We start from the raw sequence: 14,010 nt of genomic DNA, 5'->3' as shown, positions 1-14,010 counted from the left end.
CACTCATCTATCTTCAAAACAAATCAATTTTATCATATCTTAATTTATATCACTTAAAACTGTTTATAATTACTTGATTTTTATTTTTCACGCATCAAAATATTCTTTTACAAGATTTATAAATTATTTTTAGAATAAACCGGTACCAGACGACTTACACTTCAGTCGTCCAGACGACTTCCAACATCTCAGACGACTCAGACGATTTACTAGGGCTATATTCGTAAAAATGGCTTCTGTTTTTTTGTTTGGTCACAAGAGGCTGAGCTGTAATTTCACTAGGCTTTTAGGTTAGTTTTGCATTTGATTCAAGTTTGGGTATAAGTTTGGGGTTAAAATCAAGTTGTGGGTTAGTTTTGGCAAAAACCCCAAAAAATATTTGGTTATTATTCGCGTGTAGGACGGTTTGCCGCATTATGTGTGAAGTTAACAAAGTCACGTTATAATTGTGTGATAGTTTGTTTTTTATTAGGTGGTTGCCCACAAATTCGGGGATATAAATATTGTAAGAAATATATATTATGTATATAATGTCATAAATTTTGAATAATAGTTAGAAATATCAAAAATATAATTTTTTTAATTTCAATTAGTTTGAAAATTAATCGTAAAGTTTCTATAAATTTGAAGCAAAAATAACTGATGAGTATTTAGTAATAACACTACAAGAAAACATAATCTTAACGAGGGCGGTTTTCCTCCCTAATTCGTCGTAAGAGAGGCTTTACGACGAATTAGCGAGGAAACGCGTTTGCTCGTTACACGTCTGTCGTAACACATATTTCCTCGCTAATTCGTCGTAACTTAGCGAGGAATATATTTCGTCGTAAAGACGAAGTAGGACGATTCGTCGTAAAGACCACGTCAATATTCCACGTAAGGACGTCGCTATAATACCTCGTAAATACCTCGAAAATAGTTCCTCGTAACCTACACGCAAATACCTTGAAAGAGTTTCCTCGCAAAATACACGTAACAACCACGAAATGATTTCCTCGTAAAATGGTCGTAAACTTTTCCTCGTTATTTCCTCGTAAATGATTCCTCGTAAAATACTCGTTAAATGTTTCTCGTCATTTCCTCGTGAGGTTTCCACGTAAAGAGGTCGTACATTGGCTACGAATTTACTTCGTTTTTATTATTAAATAACGCATCAATGGATCTTCGCAATTGAGTAGAATATAGGTGTGTGCACTATGAGCGTCTTGTTCACTCGACCACCAAACCTCTTTAGACTTTCCACCGAGTCGCCCAATCTGGCTAAAGATGTCTGGAACACCAGCAACTGCATATGTTGGCGCAACACCACCATCATCATATCTTCTTGGAGCTCTTCTCCGTGTACGTACTTTTGACGCAAAGTAGTACGATGTGAAGTGAGAAACTTCTTCCGTCAAACTTCCAGCAATTATAGAACCTTCAACTTTGGCGAGGTTCTTTGCTTTTCCCTTCAAATATTTCATGGCTCGCTCATACTGATACATCCATCCGTAATGTACAGGTGCACGAAGCAATGCCTCATATGGGAGGTGGACAGCTAGATGCTCCATGACGTCAAAAAATCCGGGAGGAAATATCTTCTCCAAGTTGCACAATAAGATGGGAATGTTCTCCTGAAGCTGTTCCACGACTTCTTCTTTAAGAGTGTGTGCGCTCAGATCCCTGAAAAATGTTCCAATGCCTTTTATATTCGAAAAAAAATTAAACACATTGTTAGTCATATATTATTTTGTAAATTATTGTGATATAATACACTACGTACCTGCAAGTGCTTCATGTACGTTTGTTGGAAGTAGCTCCGCAAATGCAAAGGGCAGTAGTCGTTGCATAAATACATGACAATCATGACTCTTCATCCCGGAGAACTTTTGACCCTTTTCAACACATCTAGAGAGATTCGAAACATACCCATCGGGGAACTTCACTTCTGATGCCACCCAGTTGAACAACACCGACTTTTTTTCTGAAGATAATCTGAATATCGGAACGGGAACTTGTCCATTGCTTTTAATATGTAACTCGCTTCTTGAGCAAATATCCGGCAAGTCCAACCTCGATTTTATGTTGTCTTTTGTCTTCCCTGGGACATTCAATATTGTATTCATGATGTTCTCAAAGAAATTCTTCTCTATATGCATCACATCGAGGTTGTGGCGCAGAAGAAGATCCTTCCAATATGGCAACTCCCAAAATATACTCTTCTTGTGCCAGTTGTGATGAACACCGTAAGAATCTGGCATATTACGAGGGACATGCCAATTACCACCCCAACGAACTGTTTCGTTAGCTCCGTAGTAGTCGATTTGCGCTTCAATTTGTTCTCCAGTTAGATATGGAGGAGGAGTGTCTCTCACAACCCTTTTGTGCCTAAACAAATTCTTGTTTCTTCGGTAAGGATGGCCAATGTGAAGAAATCGACGGTGACAATCAAACCAACTTGTCTTCCTACCATTCTTCAGTTGAAACGCATCTGTCGTTCCATTACAATATGGACAAGCTAATCTCCCATGTGTAGTCCATCCAGACAACATCCCATAGGCAGGGAAATCACTTATGGTCCACAAAAGCATCGCTCGCATCGTAAAATTCGTCTTCGTTGAACAGTCATACGTCCTCACCCCTGTTGACCACAAATCCTTCAACTTTTTTATCAGTGGTTGTAGGAAAACATCCAGGGACCTTTTTGGATGGTTCGGACCAGGTATTAATATGGTCAAGAATAGTAACTCCCGTTGCATGCACATCTCCGGTGGCAGGTTGTATGGAGTAAGAAAGACTGGCCACAATGAATATTGTCTCCCTGACATTCCGAACGGACTAAATCCATCTGTGCATAATCCGAGATACACATTCCGGATATTGCTAGCGAAATCTGGATGTACTTTGTTGAAATGTTTCCAGGCTCTTGCATCTGATGGATGAGTCATCTCACCATCCGTCTGAGTATGCTCGGCATGCCATCTCATCTTTCCAGCAGTCTGCTCTGATTGATACAATCTTTTCAATCTGTCTGTAATTGGTAGGTACCACATCCTTTGGTACGGTACCCTATTACGTCCTCGTCCTTGCGGCTTGAATCGTGGCTTCTTGCAGAATCGACATTCTTCTAGCTTCTCATCATCTCCCCAATAGATCATGCAGTTGTCGATGCAAACATCTATCATCTCCGAAGGCAACCCAAGACTATAAACCAGTTTCTGAATCTCATAATAAGAATGAGCAGACACATTGTCTTCCAGCAAATACTCTTTAAGCAAGTCCGCCCATTCGTTCATGCAACTTTCATGTAGATTGTGATCAGTTTTAATATTCATCATTCTAGCAGCTAACGACAATTTAGAGAGACCTTCTCTACAACCACTGTAAAGTGGTTGATTCGCCGCGTTTAACATTTCGTAAAACTTTTTTGCATCTATATTAGGTTCTTCATCTTCATCATGAGCTACGAATGCATCAGCTACCATATCATGTACCCTATCATAATCTACCATCTCCTCCTGCTGGTAACTATGTTCATTATGCAAATGATGATCAACCGGTTCTTTTTCCTGAAAATTGCTATTACTACTACTAGCTTCATTCTGATCATAATTAAAACCTTCTCCATGTTGAAACCAGATATAGTAATTTGCCGTGAAACCTCTATTTATTAAATGCTTCCAAACATTTTCACGGTTTGCCAGTTTCGAATTGTTGCATTTCCGACAAGGACAGAACATCTTACCACTTTCTTGGGCGAGCGGTGTTGAATCTGCTTGATGCATAAATGTCTCCAGACCCGCAAGGTATTCTTTCGTCACTCTCCCGTTAGCATCTCTATGCATATACATCCACTTCCGCAACTCGTAAATAGTCCCGGAGCCAGCCATTTTTTTTCTTTCACGTTTTTTGTTGTTGGTGTGTTTAAAATGATGTTCAAACATCCATATTTATAGGAAAATTCGAATCTGGTAGTTGTAATTTTGCTATGAATTTACGACGAAAATTAATTAGGTGGGCAAAAAAAACGTGTAACACCTATGAAGTTGGTGGATTCAAAAATTTCCTCGCTAAATACACGTAAACTATTCCCTCGTAAATACCACGCAAAATTTACGTCGTATTTACGAGGAAATAGTTTTTCCTCGTAAAATACTCGTAAAATTACATCCACTTTACGACGAAACAGTTTTGTCGTTACGTTACGAGGAAATAACGATGACTTTAGTTTTTCACGTAAATTCGTCGTAAATTCGACGCAAATTTACGAGGATTGTTTTTCCTCGTTAATTTTCGTCGTTAAACATGTGTTTTCTTGTAGTGTAACAATTGTTTGTGGAATTATATATGTAATTAACACATAAACTTTTTCAACATATATTATGCATCTTCTTCAGCCTCTTTTTATTTTTCTCGTTATCATTTCGTTCTTTTTATTAAATTTTTGCTAATGTTTTTCTAATTTTTTACATATTTTTGCGAAATATTTATTTCTTTCTCTAAACATACAAGCAACGAACCAAAAATCCATCTTAGAATTCTTTTCAATCATAACATTACCTTATTCAATATATATTTGACTTAAATGCAAAATATTTTTTAATCAAAGTTCTCACATGATCCGTTAAATATAATATTTCTAATCTTCAAAACCTAATTATTTATAAAGCATATATGGATATTATAAGAGATTAGTAATTATTATAGATACAACTATCTTTTTATATGAATATGAAATCATTATATCGATTTATATAAAAAAAATATATTCATTATTTTATGTAGTATATAAATATAAAAATAATTGATCAAACATTATTACATTTTCTATATTTTTGAAAATTAGTTACCATTAATTAATATTTATAATGTCATTTACGTTATTTGGCAGGTGATAGTAATTAGTTTTAGACTTTTCTTTTATTTTAGATATAATTAAAATAATAAAATTTAGAAAAATTAATTCATTATATTATGTGGTTTATAAAAATAAAAAAGAATTGATCAAGTGCTAATATTCTTTGTATAATCTCAACAATTAGTTACCATAAATCAGTATTTGTAATATAATTCAGATTTTTGGCAAGTAATATTAATTGGATCTAGATTTTTTTTTGATTTTAAATCTAAAATAAAATAAATAAAATTAAAAATTATCGATCAAGCAAATTTTAAAAAAATTCTTAAGACTTCACAAACGATCGACATGTAAGCAAAATTCACTTAAGTGACTTTTATTTTAATATATAGGAAAATTTTTATTTTTTATAAATGTTTTATAAACTCATATAAATAATTTAATATTAAGATAAAATAATTTTGTAAGCCATGATAGATAATTTTATAAATTCTTTATTTTTTTTATAAATGACTTATAAGACATATATGGACATTATAAAACATTAATAATTATTATATTTTTATATATATGAATATAATGTTTTATATAAGAATATGAAATCACTATATCAATTTCTAGAAATTGTGTTCGACTAATTATATTATGTAGTATATAAATATAAAAAGAATTAATCAAATATTATTACACTTTCTATAATTTTGACAATGAGTTACCATGAATTATTATCTGTAATATCATTTAGACTATTTGGTAAGTTATATTAATTAGTTATAGACTTACTTTTTATTTCAGATCTAATTAAAATAACTAAAAATTAAATATTCTTCCACCAATCAAATTATAACAATTTTCTTAAACTTTCTCTATGGTTGACACCTAGGCAAAAGTCACTTAATTGATTTCTCATTTAATATATAGGAGGATTCAATAAAAAATATAAATGGATTTTGAGAAAAAAAGTTGGACAAATTTCCGTCTAACAGATTTGAGGACTGTACTGAAAGTTGAATGGAATCATTTGCTATTTGTTTTTTTTAATCAGAATAACGTTTTTATGAAACCTCTATTTCCGTCTAAAAGCATGTATTGAACTTCTTCTTTGCACACAGAAATGTTTCAAGTGGCATGCAATGCACATAACACTTTTATGAAACCTCTATTTCTTAACAAATTTAGTTGTTTATTGTGTTTGGATTTTCTTTATATAAACCAAAATCTGTAATTTTGTTAGATTATTCAACATAAATGTGGCTGTTGTTTAGTGGTGAGAATTCCACGTTGTGGCCGTGGAGACCTGGGCTCGAACCCGAGCAGCCACACATTATTTTTGTTCTCGTTTATTTTTGTAAACGACGTCGTAACCAAGTTCATCTAATGGAATAGGACACAGTCTTCGCTTCCGATTTGTTTTGTTAACAATGTTAGGGAAGAAGAATCGAAGATAAATTCTTTGCCTCTACGCTGACGAAGGTAAAAAAAAGCCTGAGATTTATCCATTTTCCTTTTCCTCAAATATATTACATATTTAGATCGTCGGGAATTTGTGGATCTTACTTGTTCTTACGCATGAATCTAATTTCGTTTTCTTTTCTTGGCATGATCTAAGGTTGATGTATTCGTTACACAACACCTTTGATCGATCTGTATTTTGTGCTCTCCATCTCGTCTAACCTATGTTTTGATAGTACCGGGTTTTGAATGTAGAGATAGAAAACAATGTTAGATGTGAATAATGATGTTTCTTAAGTGTAGTAGAGTTCATGTGTGATTTTTATTTTCTGATTGTTGATCGTTGTGATGTTACAGATGTTTGATGACCAGGACCTCGGATTCTTTGCCAATTTTCTCGGCATTTTCATCTTCATACTGGTCATTGCTTACCATTTCGTGGTGACCGACCCAAAATTTGAATGAGATTTTTGTATTTTGGTTTCTTACCACAAAATAATTATTATGTGCTGGAATCAGACATGTCTTTAGCATTCCATATAGTCGACATGTTTCGCCAGTAATGTATCTTTGACAATGTGTTTTTTTTATGAATAGATAAAAGAATTTTCATCATTCAAAATTTTATAATGCGAGTTACTTGTTTTAAAGCAATCATACAACTTTTCTATACATGCACATTGTCTTCTCTCTGCGCCTTTCCCGCTTGTACCTCAGTTCCAACTAGTTGTTGAGACTTCATGGTATGGTCAGTTTAGATTTTGATGCTTGTGAGTAACCACACACTTGACATTATGAATTGTTATGTCTAAAGATAGTTTCTTCACATTACCATGAGAATTATTCTGTTTACAGATTTATTTTTTTCACATTAGCATAAGGTTTTTATTTGCATGATGTTATGTGGTACATACGTAGCATTCATCCGTAGCATTCGTCCTTTTTTTTGTGGTACTCATTTTCTATTGCGTCAATCTTCCAAAGAGCAGTTTCATTCTTGAGCCTCTCTGCATCTTCCTGGTTGTTTCAATGGGGTTTAGATGAATGTAGTTCGCTGAAAGAGTGAAGCTTCTTTTTGTAATCATATGGAAATTGTGATCATCTTGTGTAGCTCATTGTAAGTAGTATAACTTGAGATTGGTCTTGGAAGTAGTCATAAGATATGGATAAAGAACTCAAAGGCTGATTGTTGTGTGGGATAAACAACTTGTAGGATATGACTTTTGTTCAAAACAAATAATTAAGGAGAGTATGCAGGTGTAAATCTATGCTACAACAAAATCCCCAATACACATTCGTGTAGTGTAAAGTGCCAAATTCTTGGTCTGACACATATATATAGGGTCAGTTACTATTCATCTTAGCTAGTATGTGAGTAGAGAAGCACATCAGCATATGAGCTAGCCTTTAAAAATGGACCAACACAGTGAAAAGAAAAGTTATGGTTGATGCAAAAAAAAATTCATATTAAACCAATTCTAGATAAGTACGGTTTGTTAAAGGAGAAACATATCTTTATTGCATTATATTAAACAACACAAACATATACTTTGTATTTTTTGGAAATACTGTTATCCCTTATATATTAAAAGAAGAGCATTGCAATTAATGCGTTCACACCAATATTGACACGTATCGTTTAGAGAAACACTCTCAAATATTTGTTTCCTTATTTTCCATCTTTTGGAGCATCTTGGCGTTTTTTTTTTTGTGTGATCTTCTTAACGAGCTTTTGATTATAAACTAGCCTTAGGATTGAAACAGTTTGTAATCTTTTTCACACCTTCGAGGTTTCAACATATCTTATCAGACATCAAGTGATGACAATATTTATAGACAAAAAGGATTATAAATTGCAAACTGAGATGAAAAGAACTGTGTTTTAAGACAAAATAGAGAAATCCAACACATCCGTTAGTCTACTGAACATAGAAATCTCCTCTTCCTTCTTCGCATGGCTTACACGACGATCCATCTAGGTTATTCTCGGCGAGGTTCTTGAGATGGAGACTTTAGTCGTGGACAAGCGTCACGCAAACTGAGATGAAAAGAACTGTGTTTCTCGACCGAACCTGTGAGAAATCCAACGCATCCGTTAGTCCATTGTTGAAGTCTTGAAGATGAGAAGAGAACATGTAAGTTTCTTTTCATTAGATCGGCTTTGTGAGGAGACTTCTTTTGCGTCTTTGTGCGTAGCTGTTGATTATTATTGTCAAAAAGAGAACTCTTCTCCCTTTGTTTCGTCAAGCTTAGAATTATCGTTATTACAAACTACTGCAGCTCGCAAACTCTTCTCCCCTTTCTTTCGTCAAGCTCATGAACACAAATGATAACATTTTTATATTGCCAATGATAATAATTTTACGTTTGCATGGCTGGAGCACTCTCTTACCTACCATACGTTCTTTTAAGCATACTGTTTATTCTTTATTATCACGTACAAATTAATGGAGGCGGTGCATGCGAAGGCGAAAAGGGTCAAAGTCTTATGAGATCATGGAGATTCTGCAACAAAGTTGATAATCGGTACAGAATCTATAGGATAAACACACAGCTTTCAAGCTAAACTAGAAGTGTCTCTTTTTTTTTTCTTGTGTTGTGCAGTTTGTTGTAGATGAATGGCTAAGAGAGACACGTAAAAATAAAAAAAAAGTTATATTCATACGCGACTGTTGTTAGTTCCAAGTTGGAACTTCTGATTGTGGGTTTACCGAATCGAACCGGTCGGTTCCGAGTTGGAACGTCCATTGAAATCAACGAAGATAAACCACACTTCAGTTCGATTATTTCAAGTTTACTATATGACGGTTGCCTATTTTGCTAATATGCGTGATTGAGTTAGTTATGAATAGGGGATTTGCATATATTTCAAAAACTTAGTTTATGGCAATAGATTTAAATTGTGTTATCAATTTTATCTTTATGCGTTTTAATAAAATTGAGCTTTTTATTTATAAGACTTTTTCTACAATATTCTTCATCGTTAACCTCCAGCACTTTTGTGAATTCTCCAAACCAAAATAAATAAGACTTTCGAATGATTCTTATATTTCAACGGAGTAAAATACAATAAAATCCAACATACAATCAAACGGATGTCCACATTTAACAGACTTTTATGTTTTTTTATCTTATAAATATCAAAAATAATAATCTCAGGTTATCACCTAGTGTAAATTTTAAAACAAATGGAAAAAAATCCATTTTATTTGGGTTAAGAAAGAAAAGGAAAATAAACATTTGCTGAGTTTTTCAAATAAGGAAAATTACAATCCGCGTATTTAGGAAGAACATTGAATAATACTCATTTCTTGTTCGTCGTGAAGAGAAAAAAAAAATACACTCCCAACACTAAAATCCACAAGTATAGCTAACTCGGCCCATTCTCCCAACACTAAAACCCATAAGTATAGCTAGCTCGGCCCATTAGGTTAACAAACTAGGGTTTTAACCATCGAACATTCTGGAACCCTTTTTAAACAGCCTGACGCCCTAGATCTGAGTCCAGTTCATTCGTGACCGTCCAATCAAACCCAAGCCAAGCGCTAAAGTCTCTATAAAAAAACAAATCTCCTCTCCCTAGTTGTTCACCAATTCACGAAACTCAAAAAACCTAGCCGCCGCCCTCAGATTCTTCTTTTCTTCCCGATTATTATAATGTCTGGTAAAGGAGAAGGTCCAGCGATCGGAATCGATCTCGGTACGACGTACTCTTGCGTCGGAGTATGGCAACACGACCGTGTTGAGATCATCGCTAATGATCAAGGTAACAGGACCACGCCGTCTTACGTCGCTTTCACTGACTCCGAGAGGCTCATCGGTGATGCCGCTAAGAACCAGGTCGCCATGAACCCTATCAACACCGTCTTCGGTACGTATCTCTTCTTCCGTATTTGAATCTAGGATCCAATTAGTAGATCTCTCACTTGATAATTGCTTTCGTGATTCGTTTATTGATGTTTGACAAGTTAATAGTCAGATTCTATCAGTAGATCTGACTTGATAGGGTGTTGATTCTTGCGGTTATTGATTGTTGTTGTGTGTACGTGGCAGATGCGAAGAGGCTGATCGGTCGTCGTTTCAGCGACAGCTCTGTACAGAGCGACATGAAGTTGTGGCCATTCAAGATCATCGCAGGACCTGCGGAGAAGCCTATGATCGTCGTCAACTACAAAGGCGAGGAGAAACAGTTCGCTGCGGAGGAGATTTCCTCCATGGTTCTCATTAAGATGCGTGAGATTGCAGAGGCTTACCTCGGTGTCACCATCAAGAACGCAGTTGTCACTGTCCCTGCCTACTTCAACGACTCTCAGCGTCAGGCTACAAAGGACGCTGGTGTGATTGCTGGTTTGAACGTTATGCGTATCATCAACGAGCCCACAGCCGCTGCTATTGCTTACGGTCTTGACAAAAAGGCAACCAGCGTTGGAGAGAAGAACGTGTTGATCTTTGATCTTGGTGGTGGGACTTTTGATGTCTCCCTTCTCACTATTGAGGAAGGTATCTTTGAGGTTAAGGCGACTGCTGGAGACACACATCTTGGTGGTGAGGACTTCGACAACAGAATGGTGAACCACTTTGTTCAGGAGTTTAAGAGGAAGAGCAAGAAGGACATTACCGGAAACCCAAGAGCTCTTAGGAGGTTGAGGACGGCCTGTGAGAGAGCAAAGAGGACTCTTTCCTCCACTGCTCAAACCACCATCGAGATTGACTCTCTCTTTGAGGGTATTGACTTCTACTCTGCACTCACCCGTGCCAGATTCGAGGAGCTCAACATGGATCTCTTTAGGAAGTGTATGGAGCCAGTGGAGAAGTGTCTCCGTGATGCTAAGATGGACAAGAGCACCGTCCACGATGTTGTCCTTGTTGGTGGCTCCACCCGTATTCCCAAGGTTCAGCAATTGCTTCAGGACTTCTTCAACGGCAAAGAGCTTTGCAAGTCTATCAACCCCGACGAGGCCGTTGCTTACGGTGCTGCCGTTCAGGGAGCTATTCTCAGCGGTGAAGGAAACGAGAAGGTCCAGGATCTTCTCTTGCTCGATGTCACCCCTCTCTCACTCGGTCTTGAGACCGCCGGTGGTGTCATGACCACTTTGATCGCAAGAAACACGACCATACCAACCAAGAAGGAGCAAGTGTTCTCGACCTACTCTGACAACCAACCAGGTGTGTTGATCCAGGTGTTCGAAGGGGAGAGAGCCAGAACCAAGGACAACAACCTCCTCGGTAAGTTTGAGCTCTCTGGAATCCCTCCGGCTCCACGTGGTGTCCCCCAGATCACTGTCTGCTTCGACATTGATGCCAACGGTATCCTCAACGTCTCTGCTGAGGACAAGACCACCGGACAGAAGAACAAGATCACCATCGCCAACGACAAGGGTCGTTTGTCCAAGGACGATATCGAGAAGATGGTTCAAGAGGCTGAGAAGTACAAGTCTGAGGATGAGGAGCACAAGAAGAAGGTGGAAGCCAAGAACGCTCTCGAGAACTACGCGTACAACATGAGGAACACCATCCTGGACGAGAAGATTGGTGAGAAGCTACCGGCTGCAGACAAGAAGAAGATCGAGGACGCTATTGAGCAGGCGATTCAGTGGCTGGAGAACAATCAGTTGGGTGAGGCTGATGAGTTCGAGGACAAGATGAAGGAGTTGGAGAGCATCTGCAACCCAATCATTGCCAAGATGTACCAAGGAGCTGGTGGGGAAGCCGCAGGGATGGACGATGATGCTCCTCCTGCCTCAGGCGGGGCTGGCCCTAAGATCGAAGAGGTCGACTAATCTGTTGATTATTGACGTCTCTCTATTTCTCCTTCCCTGCTTGTTTTCGATTTCTTAAGAACTTTTGAATGTTGGGTCCGTTTTGCTATTATTTTTTGTAACAACTTTTTGAACTCTGGATTTTCTGTCCAGCTATGATGACGGATAAGTAAACGTTTTGGCTTTTTCCCATATTGTTGTCGTCTCATTATTAGCTAGTTCTCTTCCGCTAAGAGCTTAAAAATAATGTTGTCTTCGCGATAGAGAAACGAGATGAAGACGTTAGTTGATTTTTTGCAATGTTTATAAGAATCAAAAAAGGAATGCCAGAAAAGACATTTTGCATCAGCCTTTTACAATGCAATCAGGGCTTTGTCAGTGTGAAATCACAAAGTTAACAATGTCCTTTGTTTAGTCCCACCAGCAAACGATATATGACGAAAGGCTTCGTATAAAATAGTGTGTATTAAACTATAGTTACAATAAACTTGCTCAGAGAATGAAAATGTACGTGGGCTTTCAAGGACAAGCCCGAGAACGCGCTTGTAGCGACCCGGTTTTCTCAACCGGTTGGTTTGGTTTTCTTTTTAATTAATACAATTGGACCAAACCATTCTTCAAACTAAATTATTCCTATTTCTAAAATTAATCGTGTTATTCCTCGATAATGCATATCGGTCTCGATCGGAAACGACATAACCCGATTAGCACGGACAAAAATCTCTTATAGACCAAATGGTCAAAAAAAAATCTACAACATCCAAAAAAATCTATATGGACCGATTAAAGAGAAATGACGATTTTGCCATTAATGAAAGAGTGATATGAGTCATTGGATCATCACATCTATGTTTTAATCTTGGTCATACAATTTCACATATGTCTCATTCTCTCTCATTCTCTTTCTTTACTCTCGGCCATTCACATCCACACAATCTTTCTTATCTCATTTTCTCATTCGAGTTGGTAAAACTAGTATAACTCGTACAACTAAATATTTTTAAAAAATTATATAATTGGTATAAAAATGTTATAATTTACACATGAAATAAACAAATAAATATTCTAATTGGTATATGATGACAAAAATGTCATCTATTTAATTTAAGATTTTTCATTTTTTTTGTTAAATTATTGCATTACACACTTAATTTTATATTATATACTTTATACTTTTAAGGTTATTAACTATATTAGCCATATTTTTATGATAATCAAACATCGAACATATTTTACAAAGCTATGATGTGAAAATATTGGTACAACCCTTATGACTAGACATATAAACAATATATATATATATTATACGAGTATTACCGGTACAACTAGTACAACTTCGACGTTTCAGAAATTAACAAAACTAATTTGGTATTTCATATGAGAAAAACAATCATATATCTCAGTTGGTATGTACTCATAAAATTTCTCTTAATTTAATTTGAAGTTTTAGAAAAAAATATAAAAATTATTACACAATTCCATAAGTTTACATGATCTACCTTATACTTTTAATGTTTGTTAACGTGTTTGTCCACATAATTTTTGGAAAACATACATGAAATGTAGTTTTACAAAATTGATGATTTCATTATAACCGGGCAAAGACATGTAAACATAAATAAGTGGTACAACTGAGGTAAATGTATTTATTATGTGGTACAACTAATATTTTATAATTTCACTGCCAAAGTAAAACTATGCACAAACTGGTAAAACTCAAAAACTAGTACAACTATGTACAGTCGGTACAACTAGAAAACTTGTACAACTACTTGTTATTTAATTTAGTATTATTTTAAATATGCATTATGTTGTAACTTAAATATATCATCCCATTTAAATATGTAATTATAGATTAAAATTATGCTATGAATATATTTGATATCTTTTTTAAAAGTAAAAATAATTTTATGTATTATTTGCATTAATATTTCTTGCAATATATTTGACTTAATATTATTT

General features: G+C 35.7%; 2 protein-coding genes across 2 annotated transcripts; both read left to right on the top strand.

Annotated features, from left to right (window-relative positions):
- The first annotated feature begins 6,231 nt into the window (after window positions 1-6,231).
- LOC106341041 (dolichyl-diphosphooligosaccharide--protein glycosyltransferase subunit 4C-like) lies at window positions 6,232-6,914 on the top strand. The gene is made up of 2 exons (XM_013779856.1): window positions 6,232-6,310; window positions 6,647-6,914. Exon 2 carries the CDS (start codon window positions 6,647-6,649, stop codon window positions 6,752-6,754), a length of 108 nt encoding a protein of 35 aa, XP_013635310.1. The 5' UTR covers window positions 6,232-6,310; the 3' UTR covers window positions 6,755-6,914.
- A 2,913-nt stretch (window positions 6,915-9,827) lies between these two features.
- LOC106341975 (probable mediator of RNA polymerase II transcription subunit 37e) lies at window positions 9,828-12,242 on the top strand. The gene is made up of 2 exons (XM_013780739.1): window positions 9,828-10,160; window positions 10,343-12,242. Exons 1-2 carry the CDS (start codon window positions 9,947-9,949, stop codon window positions 12,067-12,069), a joined length of 1,941 nt encoding a protein of 646 aa, XP_013636193.1. The 5' UTR covers window positions 9,828-9,946; the 3' UTR covers window positions 12,070-12,242.
- The last annotated feature ends 1,768 nt before the right edge of the window (window positions 12,243-14,010 follow it).

The sequence above is a fragment of the Brassica oleracea genome, chromosome C4, assembly GCF_000695525.1.
Source record: "Brassica oleracea var. oleracea cultivar TO1000 chromosome C4, BOL, whole genome shotgun sequence".
Lineage (NCBI taxonomy): Eukaryota > Viridiplantae > Streptophyta > Magnoliopsida > Brassicales > Brassicaceae > Brassica > Brassica oleracea.
The sequence above is the reverse complement of the archived record's forward strand: the minus strand, read 5'-3'. Positions and strand labels throughout refer to the sequence as shown.